We start from the raw sequence: 19787 nt of genomic DNA, 5'->3' as shown, positions 1-19787 counted from the left end.
TCTTCAGCATCACCACTTCGTTGTATAATTCTGCATAACCTCTGTCATTCCCCCTATTTTCAGCCCTGGTGCTTTTTCCTTCCCCTTCAAGTTTTAATCCGGAGGCATTTTGCATTTTTTTTTCCTCAGCCTTGTTTTCTGAAACTTGCAGCTCAGAACCTGCCTGGGCTTGGCTTGCAGGATCCTTCCTTATGCCTCCAACACTGGAGGAAAACCACGGATACTCCTCGACAGGACCGTGGATTCAGTATTGAATGTATTGTAAATGCATTGCTATAAATCCAGGACACCTGAAAGGTACAAACCAGTGCCTAGTGTGGTTCAGAAGAGAAGAATCTTAACCTGTAAAACTGATTTGCAATTTCCTAGACGGCTTTCAAACCTAGGGACATCTCTATTTTCCTCTCTGTCCCTCTGCTCCCTCCAGAGGTGCATACACAGGCCAGTCGGAGCCGCTCTCTTCCCAAACTGCTCTGCCCAGCTGATGCTTCTTGCTTTGGTTTAGGCACAGCCAGGGAGGGAGGGCAGGGTCTGTGCTTGCTGTTAGTTTGGAGCCTCAATTTTGGCTGGTTTTGCTGACTTCCACTAACGACTGCTCCTGGAAAGCATCACCAGCGTGGCCTTTGCACGACCACTGCTGACCTTTTGGGCACCTCTCCTTGCCCCTGCTGCTCAACCTGGCTGCTGCTGGGACTCCTCCGCCACCCTAAAGCCAGGTCCCAGCTGGAAATGGTCTTGAACCAAAAGCAGAACACCGAACCCAGGAAGTTTGTTGTTTTTTTCAGAGCTGTACCATCCATCTAAGGCTGGTTTTACAGCCCCCCCTGACTGCTGGAGCAATCTTAATGAAGGCATTTCATCGCCACTGGGTTTTCTGCACCTAAGGCTGGGGTCCCAGCAACTGTGCACTGTTTGTTACGTGAAAAATGCTGGCGTATACCACCAGTGATCTCCCTCTCAGCCACGTGCAGAGGAGATTGCTGTGCTACAGAATTCGGCATCCGTTTGCAGCTACCTGCCCCGGGAACGTACATTTGGAGAGCGCAGGTCCCCGTTTCATCTCCCATTTTTGAGGGCAGCAGAGACAGACTGGAGATTTGGTCAGACTGGGAAAGACAGAGTTGAGGAATGCTTCTAAAGGGAAGTCACAAACAAAATGTACACCTCGGGTACGAGGAGAAACACTGAAGGAGAGCTTGACAGTATCAAGCTATTTTGAAACTCTCCTTCTGTCTACATGACCAGCAGCCCTGCTGCTGAGACTGCCTCTGGTAATTAGCTCTCTCCCCCACAGCAATGCATTTAGAATACCCCAGCACAGAGAAAAGCAAGCATGGAATAAATACCATGCTTTACAGAGGTCTTTTAAGCATTTAGGGGATTGCTCAGGTGTGCTGCCTCTCATGGGGGATGCCCCTAAGTTTGGCAAACCTGGGGAAAGAAGGCACCCCCCCGGTACACTCGAGCAGAATAAAGCATAAAGCGTTAAACGTGGCAAAACCTTTAGGTTTTCAAAGTCTTTCTGGTATTTCTCCCTCAGCGTGGAAGCGCTGCCCTCCAGGTGCTTGTTCTCCAGCTCGTCCCTCATCACGTTCATCTGGGCCTCCAGCTCCTGGATGCGCTCCCTCAGGCCGTGCATGGAGTCCAGCTCACCTCCGGGGCCCTGCCCGGTGCCACCCGGCTCCCCGGCCACCCAGGGGTCCCCACCGCCCGGTCCTGCCGCGGGGGACACCTCCGGGTGCTGCCGCTGGTACTCATCGAGGGTCTCCTGCAGGCGCTGCAGGTTCTGGCTGTAGTGCTCCTGCAGCGCCTGCAGCTCCTGGCCGTGGATGACCTGCAGCTCCTTGATCTTGGCCTGGAACTTGTCCTCCAGCAGCTGCATCTGCTCCAGGTGGTACCGCTCCATGTTCTGCTTGTCGCGGACGATGGCGTCCAGCTGGCTGAGGCCCTCCGTCCTCTCGGCCTTCAGGGCATCCTCCGTCCTGTTCAGCTGCTCGATGACGTTCCGGATCTCCTCCTCGTAGCGGCCCTGCAACTCGCTCAAGCTTTTGCTGTGCTTGCGCTCCTCTTCCTCCAGAAGCCTTCGCTGACCGTCCAGCTGGGAGACCTTCGCTTTGAGATCGGCGTTCTCCCGCTCCAGCATGGCTATCACCTCGCCGTACTCCCCCTGCTGCTTTCGCAGCAAGTCTTCGTACTCGTCCCGGAGCAGAGAGACCGTCTTCACGCGCTCCTGGCAGAGTGCGTCCATGCTCTGCAAGGACTCCTTGTAGGACTTGAGCTCTCTCTCGTACTCCAGCCGGACTTTGCAAGCGGCATAACAAACCTGAGCCTGAACAATTGCATCTTGGACTAGCAAAGACGAATACCGCTCCAGGCCTCCCATGCACGAGTGGTAGGAAAGACTCTGAGATATCTTCAGGAGCTTCTGGCAGTCTCTCATGGCCTCCTCAGGAGGCAGAGACAGTAAGGCAACGGATATTTCCTTAAGCACGTTTGATTTGTCCTTTAGCTGTTGGGCAAGATCTTCCTGGATGGAAACGAGAGCTTCGCTACTGCGGCCTGGCAGGCTGCAGACCTCCCCCACCTTGGCCGAGTCCTGGTACGGCACCATCTGGAGACGGCTCCCGTCCCAGGAGATCTGCGTTCTTTCTGAAGCATCTTTCTGAATCTCAAGTGCTTCAGAAATCTGGTGCATGACTCTGTCAAAATCAGGAGTCCTGTATGCTTTGATGATCTCCTCCAGCATGCACTTGTGCTGCTGGAGGGCTGTTTTGGTATTATGGAGGTCCTCTTCGATTGTTTTCAATCTCCGATGGAAAGAATCCCTCATTTTCTGTGCCACAAACCCAAGTTCTGCCTTGATCAGTGTAGCATCTGCTACAGCACTGAGAAAACACGGAGAAAACCCCGAACCTGCCGTTTCTGTTTTGCCCTCTCCTTCTCCTTCCCTGGTGCTCAAGTGCACTCTCAGCTCCTCCACCTGGCTCCAGAACTCCCCTTCCAGCAGCAGCTTGTTAGACAGGACACCGGCCAAGTCAACTGCTGTAGGAGAAACATTTGCCGGCTCTATCAAAGCCTCCTCAGCTGTCCCTTGGATCTCCCTGAGCAGCTGAGATATCTCAGAGCCTGCACTTTGCAAAGACTCCGCTATTTGGTTGATCAGAGAGGCCTCAAAGGCCACTCTCTCCGAAAGCCATCTCAGCTGGCCCGCGTCGAACGTTTCGGCTCGCTGCTCCTTGGGGACGTGCTCCTCCTCGCTCCGAAGCCCTCCCTCTGAAGCAGGGGTTTCCGTGATAAGGCCCTCGCCCTGCTGATACTCAGACGGGCCTGGCGCCCCTCTCAAGGCTTGGATTGCGCTCGATAAGGTCGTCTCCAGGCCGGACAGAGTAACAAGGAACAAATCGCCCTCTTTTTCCTCATCTGACTTAGGCAAAGCTCTTAGCTGCTCCCTGCACTGCTCTAAGCAAGTCAGCGCTTGATCGTTTTTCATCTGGAAGCCTCCCAGCTCGCTCACATGATTTTCTATGAGCTTGAACTTCTCCTGCCTCTCGCTCTCCAGCTGCGAGATCAGAGCGCTGACTTGGGACAAGCTGCTCTGAAGCTGCTCCCGCAGCTGGGACTCCGTGCTGGCCCACTGGTGGTGAAGGGCGATGAGCGTCTCCTGATTATGGCCGTGCTGGCTTTCAAGCTTCATGGTCACGTCTTTGAGCTTTTCCTCTGTGATATACAGCTTGGTTTCCAGAGAGTGGATGATCGAGAGATAGGTCTCGGAGTCGCTGGCCCCTGAGGAGGGGTAACCGAGAGCGGGCTCCGAGGACATGCTTTCCTCAGACAGCGACCTGTCTTGGCTGGTGTCTGAAGAGGTGCTGCTGGTCCAGTTCTTCTCTGACCCATCCGGGTGGATGTATTTTTGGCACTGGATGCTGGAGAAACGGATTCGTTGCCTCTTGGCCCCCATGATTCCTACATCAGGCTTTGCTAAGGCTTTCTGGACCAGCTCTTGGTCCTGGAGCTCTGCAGCTTTGGACGGGGAGCCAAACTCCTCTGCTTGCCTCTGGCTGGTCTCAAGGACCTCCTCCTCCTCCTCCTTCAGTGCGTAACTCAGAGCTGGGAGGACATCCTGAGTTTGCAGAGGCTGCCCCAGCTGAGACGGATGACTTTCATCAGCCTCGAGGCTGGGGCCAACATCTTCTGTCTCCTCAGCACATGGACCTGTGCCTATGCTAGCTAATTTCCTTAAAGCCTCCTCCTTGGCCTTCAGCTTTACTTTCGTCTCCTCTAAATTGCTATCCAGAGCAATCATTTTAACCAAAGCCTCGCTGAGATCTTGATCTTTCTTCTCCACAATCCTCAAGTGCATTTCCTTAACGTGTCTCAGCTCCTCCTCTTTTTCTTTCAGCACCTTCTGCACACCCTGGAACTGATCCGACACCTCCTCAAACGACTGCTCCAGATTGTGGTAGTTGGTCTCTTCCATCTTCAACTTTGCTTGCAGCTTGGCAACTTCGTTATCTGACTCGGCGACCTGGTTCATGAGCTCGTGGAACCGACATTTGATCTGATCTCTCTCCCTTTCAAGCTCCTCGATGTGCTCGGCGAGCTTCTGGATGCTGGCCTCCTTCATCACCAGCTGCTCCTCCAGCTGGTGGACAAGCTCGCTGCCTTCGAACTTGGCGCTCAGCTTCTCCTTCTGCAGAATCTCCATTTGCTGCTCGTTGTTTTGCAGCTGATTCTCGTACTCGTTGGCCTTATCCTCCACCTCCTTCAGGCTGTGTAATAAAACCTGCTTCTCCCTCTCACAGCTCTCCAGCAAGGCCTCGTAGTTCTTCTGCAGCTTCTCCTCCATGAGGATCCGCGTCTGCTCGCTCGCGTTCAGCTGCCGGCTCAGGTCGGCGATCCTGTCCTGGAGGCGCTGCACCTCCTTCTGATGGTCCCGCTGCAAAGCCTGCTGCATCTCCAGGTCCCGCAGCTCCTGGGTCTTCTCCAGGAGCAGAGCCTCCGCGTTCTTCAGCTTCTGCTCGCTGGCCTTCAGCTGGGAGCTGAGCGCGGCCTCGCCGTGCTGCCACTCCTCCAGCTGCTCCTTGGCTTTCTCCTTCTCGCTCCTCAGGTCGCTCTTGAGCTTGGCCAGGGTCTGCTCCTTGATGGAGAGCTCGGCGGCCGCGTTGCTGAGCCTCGCCTGCAGGCTCTGAATCTCGGCTTCGTGGTGCCGGATCACGTCCTTAGCCTCGGCGTAGCTGCGTTTCAGCGACTGAATCTGCTGATTGATCAGCTCTTGACGCCGGCACTGGGCTTCCAGCTCACTTTGGAGGTCTTGGTTGACTTTGTGGAGCCTCTGCCAGGCACCTGATGGCGAGGCGGCCACCTCGGTCTTAAAAAAATTGATTAAATATGAGATTAGTAACACTCTTGGCTCTCCCTTCTGAGTGTCACACCTCTGGCCAGGCAGGCCATGGAAAAGCTCCTCACAGCGATTTGGCTGCTACCCACATGCTCCAATTGGGATGATTTGTTCTTGGCACAATTTTATTTTGTTTTAACCAACTTTTCTTTTTTTTTTTTTCTTTTTTTTTTTTTTAAATGAGCGACAACTGCTTTCCAGTAACAGAAAACATGGACCGTAACATCAAAACAGCTGTACAGTAACAGGCTAAAAAGAAAACAACCAAAATCAAACAGAACCAAAAAAAAAAAAAAACAATGAAAAAAAAAAAAGAAACACCAGCAGTAAAACAGAGACGGACAGACAAGAGAAAAACTGGAAGGGTGAGAAGGAGGAGGGGACGGGAACAGGCCGGGGAGAAAGGAATTGCTTTTTTTTTAGTGTGTTTGTTCATTTTGTCATGAAACAAAAAGTGCACAGTTCAGGTACCACAGTCCTACCGAACAAAAGCAACAACAGAAAGTGAGGTGGCAGCAAATGACATCACATCCCACCGAAACGCAGGGAGACAGGACAGCCGGCGTGGCGATGTCATTTCTGTGACTGCTAGACAGGACTTATTGGCTGCTCATCGCATTAGAGAGATGGTGTTATGCTAAAGTTTAAGGCTAGGAAGGATTCTAATTTCGCTACCTGCAAAAAAAACAAACAAACAAACAAAAAAGGACAAAATAAAAAGCCCGACAAGTGAAGGGGGCGGGGGGGGGAACAGGTGTGATGAGAATGTAAAACGAAAGAAACCAACCTTTGTGAGATTCAAACCAAAGCAGTGTAGCATGCAAAGAGAAAACTCACAAAGAGAGTCATGCAAAAGGCGACAGAAATTATGTATCTTTAAAAAAAAATAAATACACAGACAGGAAGAGGCAAGAGAAGCACAGCGTTAAGCCTAGGAATTTGGCCTGCCTTGCTGTACTCTGGTTGCTGGTAAGGAAAGCCCACAGATGTGACACTCAGTTAACGTTAAAAGTTAAATTTCATGCTTTACACCAAAAAAAAAAACAAAAAAACATGCAAGAACACCCGCCCGGGACAGGTTAGTACGTGACCCCTCCCGCCCGCCGTGACCGGAGCTGGGGACGTCTCGGGTCGGTGTGCGTAGGGCAGGAGCCCCCGCCGTGCCCCCCGTTGGGCACCCCGTGTGTGTCCCGAGGAAGCTGAGAGCGAGAGAAGGGTTACAGGAGGGGGGAGAGGGCTGCAGTGCACGGCACATGCATGGGGGCCGTTATCTCGGCGGCTGCCTTACGGGAACAGCGTCTCTCGTGCCGCGGCAGCGCTCGGGTGTCCGCCACGGGGCTGGCCGAGGGCTCGGTGCCCCCCCGGGAACACAGGAAGCTCTCCAAAATTAGGTGTGATGGAGGTGGGGGGCGTGACACGTTCAGAGGGTGAGTCCAATAAAAATGCTGTGATGTTTGCCCGCGGTTTGGGGCTGCAGAAACCCCTAAATAATAATTGGTTTCCTTCCCTTCACGCTGGTGGGGTTTGGTGGGGTTACTCCTTCCTACAGGGCTTTAATCCCTCTGCTCCTGGGGTAACGTCAGGCAAATCGCTGGGACAATTAGACCGGAGCAGCAAAACCCTCTGACCCTTCCAAAAAAAACCCTGCCCAGCTTCTAGGTGAGAGGCTGGGTCGCTCCTTAGCGCAGCAACGATTTGCTCAGCCCTTCTGCAGACTTCCCCTCTCGCCCCACCTCACATCGAGGCGCCACGGCCACCTTCAGCCAGGCCGGCCAGAAGGATGCAGCACCTGGTTTTGATCCCCGTCCCCTGGTTTCCAAGCCCCAGGCGAAGCGGGGTCGGATGCCTGTGCTCCAGGGATGCGGGAGTTACTCCACGCTGTCGTGGAAACTCGGGCTGGTGCCAGGGCTCAGGGCCAGCGCGAGCTGCTGCCATACGGCAGATTAAATCCAGCCCCAAAACAGGGGCGGCAGCTGCAGGCTACAGAGTGGCAAATCCAGCAGACACTGGGATCGTGATAGATGGGGAAACTGCTCGCGTTTCTCCTCCTTCTGCAAGAGGTGCCCCTGCAGGAGCTCATCCCTGCACCTCGCACAAACCTGGCCTCTTGGTGGTCTCATTTAGCAGCCTTACGGATGCTGAATCTGCCATTCGAAAGAGGATGGCGCTGCCTCTCTAGCACTGACTTATTTGCTAGCTCGATGCCATTTTCTTCTCCTTCTGGTCCCCAAGGAGGTTTTTCCAGCATTGCCAAGTGAAAATGGCACTCCTCCCAGCAAGCACTGTAGCTTGGGGGGGGCTTAAAAATACTACGGTAATAAGGAACTCCTCCAAGGAGATCACCAGTAAGGAAGGCAAGACGCGCTCTTGCCTGGGCTGGCTCCTCTGCCTTTACAATTTCTCCAGGGGAAATTCCTCCCCTGAGAAACAAGGACGTAAGGCTTGCTGCCGTGGGAGCACAGCACGCAGCCACACAAGGATCCACGTGGATCCAGAGCCACTTGGGCCAAACAGACGTGAGCAGATCAAAACGCCAGCCCTGCCGAGCCAGAAGCTGCCTTCATGCCTCCTCCGGAGCACGGATGCTCTCACAGGAGGGGCTGGCGAACAGCCCGCTGTTTGGAGGTGGGGAGGAAAGGCTTCCCGAGAGATTCTCCCATCTCGTTGGCCAAAATTTCCAAACCATTTCCAGGCCTTGCTGTGGAAAGGCACCTTGCAACAGAAGAAAGCACCGAAGCTCTCCAAGACAGCAGCTGGGCTGTCCCAGAGTGAATAAGCCCTGACTCCAGAAGGATCTGATGGACTACAAGAAATGTGGAGAGCCTCACGTCCATCCCCTGCCCGAGGGGAATGCCTGGCACTCAGAAGGGGATTGCACAGGCAATCATATATAGGATGGATCAGAGATGGGCTTTGCTGAGGTCCTATCTACCACGGCTGCGTTTCGTTTTCTCCTGGGGAAACCAGTAGGCAGCGTTACCTTCTGCCTACTCCATCCCAGATCAGAGCTTTTGGTAAGCAGGAGATCCTTTCCAGCTGACAACTAGCAACTTTTCCAAGAGGGTCAGACCTCTCGGAGCCCCTCCATCTCTGCGTTAACCAGGGTGCACCCACAACAGCCCGTCCTGAAGCCCGACAGGGTCCCCTTTGGGCGCAGAGAAGACGGCTTTCCCTCTCCCCCCAGCCTACCTGCAACACGTAGCCCTCCCGGGCACTCTGCTCCCGGCCCAGCGCCACTTTCAGCTGGTCCTGCAGGTGCCGGTTCTGCTCCAGGAGCTCCAGGGCCTCCTTCTGCTTCTGCTCCAGCTGCAGGGACACAAACAGAGACAGCGTCCAGCGAGTGGGCAGGGGGTCGGCCATCAGGAGAAAGCAGCTCAGAGGGGATGCCGAGCGGCACAAGCAGGGTGTCCGATGGCACCGCTGCCTCGCTCTGCTCTGGGATCTGGATTTCATTTTACCAGGCGAAGTTCCACCCCCTAAAGAATTCTGTTGGACTTTAGTTTAATCCGTAAAGCTCACTGGAGAAAAGGACAAAGGGCACCAGCCCGTGCCAGGAGTGACCCAGGCAAATCCCACTTGGGTTCAGGTTGGCAATACTCATGGCTACTCCACGCCTGCACCCCTTTCATTCCTGCTAAAGCACCTCAATCCTGACTAACAACAACCTCTGTTATCCCAGGCGTGGCCCTCTTCCAAGTGAGCTGAGTCTCCTTTTCTTTTCCTAAACTCCTGAGATCGTTTGATACAGGCTCCACAAGAAGCCAACCTCTGTGACGTGTGCTGCAATGCAACCCTGCTTATAATTTTGTAGACATAATTGCAGACACAGATCCCTACAGGTGCAGAGGCTGGCAGGATTATGAGCTTCAGTTCATAGTCTGGTTAACACGCATCTACTGTGCTCATCTCCTCAGGGGAAGGCAGGCTGACAAATGTCATCCTGGGACCAAGAACAGATGTGGACCTGCGCCCCAAGCACCCCCACTCACTGCTACCACGAAGCAGGAGTAAATGCAGCTTTTTAAGCCTTGCTCAGGCCTCCTACAGCTACCTCTTTACCTCCTTCTCCAGCAGCGTGGTCAAGTGCTGCTTTGCCAGCCCCTCATCCCGGTCCTCGGCGTGGGTGAGGTGCAGGGGCGCGATGGGGATCTGCTTCTCCTCCCGCAGCGGGGTGGTCTCCACCTGGTGCCACCGCTGCTCGATCTCCACGTGGACGTTCTGCGGTTTGATGTCCGCCGGGACGGGCAGGATCCTGTCCACCTCCATCCTCAGAGCTTCCTCCGGCCCTGCCCCGTCCACGGCGTCGATCATCTCGAAGCGCTTGCGCCTCTCCTCGCGCCGCCGGGCCCGCTCCCGCTCCAGCTCTCCGGGGTCGGCGTCGGCGGTGCCGGCGTCCCTGGGGAAGGCGGCGGTGGAGCTCTTGGAGGGGTCTGCGGCGTTGGCACGCTCCTGGGCAAGGGCTTGCTGGATGGGGCGAAACTCAGCCCAGTCGAAGGTCTTGGATCGTCCTTCTCGCCGGCGCTCCCGGGCGCGGCTCCGTTTCTGCTCCGGGTCCAGCTCTGCTTGCTCGGCGTCCGGCTTCTCGCTGGGTTTTGGGCTGGTCTCAAAGGAAGAGCTCGTTTTGCTTTTCTCTTCTGGCAGGGAGCTGTGAGGACAGAGAGAGGAGGAAAGAAAAGCGTCAGCGTGCGCTCCGGGTGGCGAGGTGCTCCCACGCATGCCTTGAAGAGCCGGGTGGAAAGGGGCTGCTGAAGCCCAAGCCAATGCCACGTGGGTGCCCCCCTGCCCCTCCATCTCCCACCGCCGCTCGGGCGCGGGAGCCACCGCTGCCCTTCCCCGGGTCACGCTGGTGCGCAAAGCCTTGGTGCAAGCGGCCCCGGGAGAGCTCGATCCTGACCGTGCTCCTCCTCAGCAGCTGCCCCGGGGCCGGCAGCAGCCCCAAACCATCCTCGTGGGCAGTAAAAAGGCTTCGAGGATTCCTCCAGTGCCTGCCCATGCACACGCACACACCAGTCGACGCGGCCACATGATGTGCACACAGGGAGGGTGCCACCGGTCCCACCAAAAGCCAGCCCGGCTTCAGCACCGCGGGGCGGAGAAGCACGGAGCATCTGGTAACAGGGGGACGGGCATTAACGGGGAGAAAACTTCTCCGTGCCACTATCTGTGCTGAAGGCACGGCTCTCCCCACGAAAAGCAGCCTGTTGGGTGGCTCGGGGCTGCATGGCACGGATGCTGTTGTTGGTGCAGCAAGGAGAGCGAGAGTTATTGGACACGCCGCGGAAATCGCTGCAAACGCCAGATTCTCAAGCAAGGGATGATTTTTAGTGCCGAGTTAGGGGGTGGTGGGTTGAGAGGGGAGACATACTCGTCAAGCAGGGAGAGTTATCAGGGGGAGGCAGTGCCGTTTCCAACCTACGGGTAATCCATAATGCAATACCAGCTCATTAAACGTAGACATGCCAGCCTTGGAACATGCAGATCGAAACCAAAAAAAAAACACAAAAAGGAAATAGCCGTGTTTAAGTTTGCAGAGGAATCCTGTCCTGCAGGAATGGCAGGCGCTCGCTGACCCCTCTTTGCCACCAGAAGCCCCCTGAGATGCCTCCCTGGGGCACAGCCCTGCTGCTCAGGCTGCCCCCTTGGCTCTCCACGTCCAGCACAACCACAGCATCCCCCGGGCTCCAGCACAGCCTGGAAAAGCTTTCTCGAAGGGCACGGTGAGAAAGAGCCAGAAAGCAGCTGTCTGGGCCCTTCGCTGCAGGCAAATCAATGCTACCACTGCTCCAGCCCACGAGACCACATGCGCCTGGACTGCTGGCAGCAGGAGCAGTGGCAGCAGGAGGAGCAGCAGCAGCAGGAGGAGCAGCAGCAGCAGCAGCAGCAGCAGCAGCAGCAGCAGCAGGGCTCCCCCAGCGCTGGAACAAGCCCCGCTCCCCCTTCCAATGCCCAGACAAAGACTGGGGCAGAAGGGATGACTCTGCATGGGGCCAGGTATCTTCCGATGCACTTTCATCCACCACCAAACCACGGGCTCGGTAGAGCTGGGTTTCAAGAAATGCTGGCAGTTACCGGCTAAAAAACAGCTTGGAGACGATTCCTTCTTCAGCTCTGTCACTCGTAGCTAATAAAATAAAGCCAAAAGGCACCACAGCGAAACCTCCTTGCTCCTCAAGCATTTAGAAGACACTGCCTGGCTCCAGAGCAGACGTACAGCCAGGCACTGTCTGGAGTCAGTGCTCACAGCTGCACTTTAAATAAATAAACCAGCGAGGAGATGGCGTCTTAAAACAAAGAGTGCCAGGAAGAAAGAGAGCCCTGGGGCTCCTCGGGCATCGGTGGGGGGCAGAAATAACGTTGCTCTAAACACCATGGAGAAGAAGCTCAGTGTTTCTGGAGGTGCCATCTCTCGTGAGCCCACTCCTCCTCCTCAGCTCCCAAAGGGCACAAGGATTTGTGCCAGGGCACAGCTGGATGGCCGCAGGGAGCTGTGCTATGAGACCAACTGGGCTGCCCCCAAATTTTGCAGTCCATCTCCCATGAGTGCCCCATGGCTTTTCATTCCGCTCACCCATTTCCCACCTCCTCCACTGCAGAGAAATCAATTCCCATCAGCGCGTGGCGAGGAGGGGACTCTGCCTCGCGACGGTATTTATGGGTCAGAAAAATGGTTTTTATAGGGGTGGACGGGGAGCGCACGGGGGCTGCAGGGAACGGGGGCTGGAGGCTCAGCAAAGAGCCAGCGCTGGAGCAGCCACCGTCCTCCTCGTGCGTGCCTTACAACCTGCATGGTTATCATTTGCCCCGTGTAATTAGCGCCTCCGCAGATTGCAGGGTACGGCGGAGGGCAGGGAGCAGGGCAGCACCTGCCCCCCGGGGTGCTGACACACGCTGCAATATAAACAGTAATTAGGACTGGAGTAACGAGAGAAAGCGTGAGCTGGGCTCGGTGGAGACGTGGCAGGGGGGTGAGGAGAGGCGGAGGAGGGCTGTGGGGAGCCAGCAGCACCGTCCCCAGGCTGCTGGCGAGGTGAGGGGGCTCACGACGTGCCCAAAAACCGCCCCGCCGGGCTGGGTTACCGTAGCGAAGGGCTTGCCAAAAACCCTCGGTGAACGCAGACCTCCAGCTCCCAACTTCTCAGCGAGGTGACCGGACCCCCCCCCACGTGCACCCCACCCGAAATCAGCCCGGTGAGAAAGGAGCAGGGTGCACCACTGATTCCCTCGTTCCCCAGCTCGGGCTTCGGCATCGCCGGCTGTTTGGGCGGCGTAACAAGTTACTGCACAACCGGCCCCTGGAGCGCCTCACTGGGGTAAGCCAAGTCAAACCACGCCGCGTGGGCTCGGGGGAGAAGCAGTGACAGTGAGCACAGGACTACTGTCATGCAGTAACCTGCTAGGCTATCAAGATTTATGGCTCTTTAAAGGCTGGGAGGTCCCCTCAAATTTCCCGGGTCTTCATCTTCACATCTAGTCACATCGGAAGATACCAGTGTGGGGGAACCAAGTGTCAAGACCAGGCTGCTTCTTCCCTTCTTTCTGGCTTTTGTTTGAAAGAAAAGAAAGAAGAAAAAAAAAATAAAGGGGGGGAAAAAAAAAAAAAGAAAAGAAAGAAAAATAAATGAAAACTGCGGAACTTCCCATCCGAGGTGCAGAAAAGGAGGAGCATGCAGTGAATCACAAGATATACAAACCACAAAACGTTAATACAGGAGAGAACACAGTTTTCCAACCTGGGCTTCAGCACGGATAGTTTCAAAGAGAAGTTTTTCCTGGGATTGCATGGAAATCAAACACACAGAGGAGTGAGGAGAGAGGCGGCGACCCCGTGAGGCCCAGCGGCAGCCGGGTGCCAAGCGGGACGGGACGGGAGACGCCGGAGCATCCCCGGCCAAGAGTGCTGGGTGAGAGGAGCCACTCCACCGGGGGCAAACCTGGCCAAAACCTGCTCGCCGCAGCTACGGGAAGGACGGGAGACGGAGTTAATGGTGCGGCCGTGTCCGGAAAGCCTGTAAGAGGTGGCCCGTGGGAGCGTGGCTGGCACGGTTAAGCTGTGAGGAGGTCAAACACCCTTTTTGCCTGAAGCCACAAGCGCTCACGGGCGGTTCTCTGCGAACCCAGGGGCCCCTTCCTCTGGCACTGGCGGCAGGAGGAGACGCGAATATCGCTAAGGCGCAAGGGGAAGGAGCCGCGGCCGCTATCTGGGAGATCAAAAAAGGGGGGAGGCGATTCCCTGGCTGGAGTTTAAAACACATCGGAGCCAAACAGCTTCTCGGCGAGCCCCGGGCTCGCGCTGCCGTGACCCGCGGCGGGGACGGGCAGCTGGTGCTGAACAGTAGCCAGAGGAAAGGGGGAACCCAGCGCGACTGCTTCCAAGTGCTTTCACAATACCTGGTGGGAATCCAGAGGAGCCTTGAGATAGGCACAGTATTTCATATTCCTACGCACAAATTAAAGCCACATTTTCAACCCTCTTTGAAATGTGCACGCGGGAAAGAGTAACTCAGCGCTATCAGCGTCCCCACAAAGAGCATCCAAACCAAGCCCAGAGAGAGGAACGAGGGAAAGAGATGGAGCTTCCAGGGACAGACAGGCTCAGCACGAAGAAAGGACGAGGACAAGGAAAGAGGAGTTACTCCTGCACACAGAACCAGACCACCGCAGGGGCCGGGAACCTTCCCCCCTTACCTTGTTACGTCGGGGGCAGTGGTGGGGCGAACGTGCTTCATGATGGTCTGAATCCAGTTGCGGCGGATGCCAGACGTCATGGCAGAGAGGGTGAACTCCCCTTCCTTCGTCTGGGGAGAGCAGAACACGGCTCAGAGCTGCTGAACGTGCACCAGCACCTGCCCGTGCTCCCCGCAGCCACCCAGCACCCAGTCCCAGGGCTCTGCTCAGCCACCGGACTCTTCCTCCTCCTCCCCACGTTGGCCTTACGTGGATCTGGAAGCCGTAGTTTCGCTGGACCGGGTACTCGGTGACATCGTAGCACGTGGATAAATCGATTTCTCCATCCAGGTCAGCTGCCTGCAGAGGGAGGGGAGAGGTAAAACACAAAGCTGGAACGCTTTTCAAACCGAAAGCGCTGTGGATACCTGCAGGGGGTGCAGGGTTTGGGGAGATGCCCAACGCCCTCAGCCCTGCAGGGAGGTGCACAGCAGGTCCGTGGGGAGCACAAAGCCCCAGGAGCAACGGGTTTCATGCCCTTTGGGGTGCCACCTACCTCCTCCGCCACCGAATCCCGGTAGTATCTCAGGCTCTGGTCGGTCAGCACAAACCAGTGCTTCTTCCACTAGGAAACAACCAGCACAGGGTGGTTACCAGCAGCTTCTCCCCTCCCAGCTCCCCCAAGAAGCCCTCCAGAGGAGCAGGCAGCAGCATTTGAGCTGGTTCAAGCCACCAGGATTCCCGGCTGTCACACCAGCCAAGTGCCAGACCCCAACAGCACCAACCCTACACCTGATGGTGAAACGCCACGAGAGCCCCAGGAACTGCTGGAGCCCTCTGTTAGCTCTACTGGCAGAAGGGTGCTTTTAGTGGCTGCACTGAAAGCTTTGGAGGGATTAAAAACAAAAAAAAGAAAGGCAATAAAATGTTTGTGTTTTATCTGCAGTACCTAGAAATGGAATTGCAGCCTGTTCCTGGCATGTGCACTACAAGAATGCACCTTCTGCATGCTCCCTGCACAGCACAGCCTTATCCAAGGGAGCTCAGCTAGCAAAGCACTCGCTCCAGTGCTTTTCATTCAGCCCTGGGTGCCCACAGACATGCCCTCACCCCCTGGGCCCAATGCACCAGAGGGTACCCGCAGCTCAGCCCACCCCCGGCTCAGCGGCGCCTGCCCCGGCTCCGTAGGAACCCACGGTTTTAACATCCAGATGTGGGGCTTGGAAACTCCCAGGACAGAGCACCAGCTATTCCTGGCACACTGCTTCTACCTCCAGATTTGTCTGCCCAACCTTCTGGCTTCTCCCACTCTGTCCCCACCGTCCCTATTTTATTGCCACCCGTCCCCCGGCACCGACCGCAGCCGCGTGCGGAGAGCTCGCCCAGCCACAAGGCTCTGCTGAAGGTGTGAGCTGCCAAAAAGGGGGGTAACAGCAGTGGGGAGAGCTTCCCCGGACTCACCTGCCCGTCCTCGTACTGTTTTGTCAGCCAGCCCTTCTTGAAGTTCAGCAGGTCGGGCTGCAAGGAAGGAGAGAGGCGGTCAGAGCCGCGGGCTGGGCCGCCAGCGGCTGCATCCAGCCAGGGACCAAGGAATGGCAGCAGCTTGATAAAACGCAGCCTGCACCCAGAGAGACCAGCCCCAGGGAAATTGGATCACTGCGCTGTGTGGAGGCTCAACGTCTGCTCCGAGGAGGCGCAGGGATCTGCTGCCTGGTTTAGTCGGGCTGGGCCCTTCCTAGCACTTGTGATTTCGTACTGCTAAACCAGGATTCAAAGGAAGAGGCAAGGGATTAGCAGGACTGCAAGCATTTTTGTCCCCCTCTTACCTACTAGGAGGAGAAAACCACACGTTATTCCACGCATGGATTCAACGCCAGGCTGAGTGCCCAGATGCAGGGCCTGGAAATGGAGGGAATCCCAGCTCTGCACCACCCAAACGACACCTGCTATTTCCTGCAAAGCGGGTGCACCGCGATGCTGGAGTGATGAGCAAAGCAAGGCAGCAGCGTGGGCTGACTCCTGCCAGCCTTTGCTTCCTCCCCAGCCCTGCCAGCGCACCGGGGAGGATGTGGGGGAAATGCTTTTGCTCCCTCGAGGCTGAGCTCCTCCGGCTGCTCCACGTGCTGCGGGCAAGCGGGGGAGGAAAGGAGAGCAGTGGGTGAAATGCAGCTGCAGCATCCAACACAGGCTGCAGCAACAGGAGCAGGGAAAAGCAGGGACTGGGAGCCAGTTCAGCCAAATCTGTGCTGTGGGGGAGCTCATCCTGCATTTGTGTGCTCCCACGGTGGTGGGAATCCAGCACAAAGCCACAGGGGAGAGTAAATGCTGCCTCTCCCTTGCTAAATCCCTAGAGAATTGGAGGAGCGAGCAGAGAGCTGCCAGCCTGAGCAGCCTGGCCACGATGTGGCTGCAAGCAACAAGCTCACTGAGCCCCACCAGTGCCTGCTGAAGAGGCAGAGAAACCAGAGAGAAAACTGCATTTGCAGTGACTGCATCCATCTCTGAAGCAGGCCAGGAGCGCTGAGCATCCTCATTTCAGCCCTGATTTACCCTCAGAGAGCGGTACGCCATCTGCCTGCTTCTCCTGTGCCAAAGTGCAGGTGGGATCGTGCTCCCGGGGCCTGGGTCAGGCACAAGCCCTCCCTGGTACAACAGGGAAGCTTTACAGACAACTCTACCCACACTGGGCTCAAGAGCTTTCAAAGGAGAGTCTTCAAGCAAAGCATCTACATTTCAGAGCAAAAATCATCTACATTTCAGAGCAAAAACCACTGGCTCCCAACCGCGCATTTTGCAGGGAAGGAAAACAGGAGAACAAGTGCTACGGCTGCTCACGGGCTTGTTATTTATCAACTGGGAAGAAGCAAGAATCATCTGCAAAAGAGACAAATACCTCTTTAGCACCACTCCTACTGCTTTACTACACCTCTCTGTTTCCTTAAAATCGAAGCCAAGGAGTAAACGCAGCCAGAGAGAGCCGCAAAGACGCTGCTAAGCCGGCAGCACCGCAGCCCCGGGGCGGGCAGGTTTCTCCCAGCACAATCCTCTCCCTGCCTTCCCCCGAGCACGAGCTCAGCCCAACGCAGAGCTGCTAAAAGCTTGGGGCCAGCTGCCACCGAGGGGAGCAGACACCAGAAAACAGAAAGAGATTGAGCACTGATCGGAGAGGCACCCACGGGCGCGAACCGCAGCCCACAGCGCCTAACAAAGGATGAACCCTCCCTCGGTTTTTATCCTGCTGGAGAACTGATCTGGGCTGATACTGCGAACCTGAGGGGCAGGGGAGTCTTGCAGTCGTGGCCGCAAGCCAGCAGGCACGCAGGTTTTTTCCCATGTTGCTAATTTTACAGCAGGATAAGGGCGTGCTGAATGCTTCCCACTGACAGCACGGTTTTCTTGCCTTCCTTAGATGATGGGCACTGTCACTTGATACTCACTTCTCGCACCTTTTTATTACAAAGAATTCAAGAATCATTCTTCTGGCTGTACAAGTCTACATGAAAAGCTAGCACAGAAATGCTAAGCCTCTGCATTTTTCTGAGAAGTCCTTGAATAGAAGCTGCCCGTCTATGAAAAATGCAGCTCATATTTACAATGGCTGCGTAATCTCTGTGAGAGATTAGCAAGTGTATTTATTTTGTTCCTACGGCAGGGTGGAGAGCGAGAAGAGGGCATTTCATGCTTGTTTTGCACTGTTTGCCTCCAGGTCTGGTGAGCATTTGAAACATGCAAATGGAAGAAAACTGCGGCCGGCAGCTTCAGCCCTTCCTCAGAGACCTCGCTCCGCTGACACCGACTTGCACAAACATCTCAGAAGTGTTTCTGGAAACTGGGCCACCATCAGCCCTCCTTACCAAGCCAAACGTGAACGTGGCTTCCTATCCATTACCTGAAAAGGTTTTGATTTCTGCCACAGTAGGAGAAAAGAGGCTAAAAGTGGAGCTCTTCTCTGGCTGAGCCCCAGGAGCAGCCACACCTGATTCAGGTCACTGAAACTCAGCTGGCTGCTCCAACAACCACCCCGCACGTCCTACAAGCTGGTTAGAGAGAAAGGAACAGAGGACGAGGACCAGGTTTTACACGGCGGAGGAGCTCAGCCCCGGTGGCTCACCGTCATGGAGGACTCCGTGGACCTCCTGTCCAGCGACTTCGCCCGGCGGTGCGGGGACAGCGGGGACGCAGAGACGTCCAGGATGGAGCCCACAGCCGCCCCCTCGCACGTGAAGTCCTGTGAGAAGAAAACGGGAGCCCAGATCAGCTCAGAACTAGGGCAGCGACATAAAAATCCACATAATTAAGGGGCATCTCCAGCTCTGAACCAGTGTCATTTCCCTGGCACTACATTTTTTCAGGCCTCTCAGGCGTTAAGCTTTCCCCAAAATATCTAAGCACAACTGGGACTCTCTCGATTGTCTGTTTCTTTTGTTGTTTCACGCCATACGGTGGCGTCCTGCCGTGCCAGATCTGACGTTTCCCTCCTTCTATTTTGGAGGAAGGAGAAAAGACAACCTGATTTTCTGCTCTGATCTGCAGCCGGGCCAGGGGCACAGAGCAGCGAGCAGCAAACCCGCAAGGACTGCAGCAATCTGCCTCGTGCACGAGCCCACCGTGCTCCAGCTGGGGGCAAAAGCCCTACAGCCAGACCCCACACCATGGGCTGTGGGGTGCCACCACGAGCTCACCCGTTTCCGTGGGAAAACCCTCTTCTCGCTCCTGCCCTGCCGCGTCTCGCTGGAAAGGGCAGCCCCCGCCGACACGTTCGTCTCCATGTGCTCTGCGTTCTCGATATCCAGCGCCTCGAATTTTTCAATGACCTGGGATCGCCTGGAAGACAGAGAGGAAAGGGAAACCAGAGGCGGTTTGAGCACAAAGAGCAGCGACTGCGTGGAGCTGCACAATCCCGCTACGGCACGGCTGCCCGGGGCAGCGAGGTGGCTGCAGAATTGCTTGCTCGTGCACACCGGGCTTTTAAGCCCAGTTTCTCTCCTAGTTAGGGGTGCACAAACGCAGGGCGAGCACCCCGACCTGGCATGCATCGATTTACCTGCGGCCAGGGCGGGGAGAAGCCTCGCACTACTCCGCTCCATAAGCGGCACCTTCTTAAATATCTAGAAAACCTTCGCAACACCAGCAATAACCTTTTACGTTTTGATTTTACAGACATTTAAGAAGCAGGGATTATCGAACAGCTTGGATTTAAGCTCTGCCTTTACTCCCTAACGCTGCAGCTCCAAACAGCCCCCACGCCACGGAGCAGAAAGTCAGACCCAGCTGGGGCGCAGAGGCACCGGGCGGCTACGTGCCACCCCGCACCTTCTCTGCGAGAGAAATCCTACAAAACCTGAGCCCTACGTGGGTAACTTCAGCAGGATTGCACCCAATTAGGAGCATACGTAGGTGCATCCAGCCACCCATCACGCTGTGGCACCCCGGTGACCCAGGACAGAGGAGAACCACGATGGATCGTGGATGGATCCAGAGCCCAGAGGGATGCTCTCAAGGGTGAGCACACAACAGGCCTCTGCAGGTGGAATTAAATGCGCTGTTTCAGCATGAAAAGCTGTTCGCTGACCCACAGGAGAGGAAAAACAGGAATTTTCAAAGGACCTGCTGGTCTCAAATTTGCATGCCCAGGGGTTTGGGCAAGTATCAACCTCTGGTGTTGAATCACAGCCTGGGAAAGTGAAGCAATAACCCACCACCAACACTCGCACCAGCTGAGCTC

The 19787-nt window shown here is 55.8% G+C and overlaps 1 protein-coding gene across 2 annotated transcripts in view; it reads right to left on the bottom strand.

Annotated features, from left to right (window-relative positions):
• MPRIP (myosin phosphatase Rho interacting protein) overlaps positions 1–19787 on the bottom strand; it is a 72926-nt gene that overhangs the window by 15460 nt on the left and 37679 nt on the right. The window contains exons 8-16 of one of the 2 annotated variants that reach the window (XM_084296002.1): positions 18745–18886; positions 18174–18290; positions 15524–15580; positions 14619–14687; positions 14333–14422; positions 14084–14193; positions 9458–10043; positions 8588–8704; positions 1502–5368 (exon numbers count right to left, since the gene is read on the bottom strand). In XM_084296002.1, coding sequence (XP_084152128.1) covers positions 1502–5368; positions 8588–8704; positions 9458–10043; positions 14084–14193; positions 14333–14422; positions 14619–14687; positions 15524–15580; positions 18174–18290; positions 18745–18886 — 5155 coding nt within the window. The remainder of the gene's footprint in view (positions 1–1501; positions 5369–8587; positions 8705–9457; positions 10044–14083; positions 14194–14332; positions 14423–14618; positions 14688–15523; positions 15581–18173; positions 18291–18744; positions 18887–19787) is intronic. The other variant, XM_084296003.1, reaches the window with a different exon arrangement.

This window comes from Netta rufina (genome assembly GCF_964035555.1).
Source record: "Netta rufina genome assembly, chromosome: 15".
Classification (NCBI taxonomy): Eukaryota; Metazoa; Chordata; class Aves; order Anseriformes; family Anatidae; genus Netta; species Netta rufina.
This window is presented reverse-complemented; position numbering and strand designations above follow the sequence as displayed.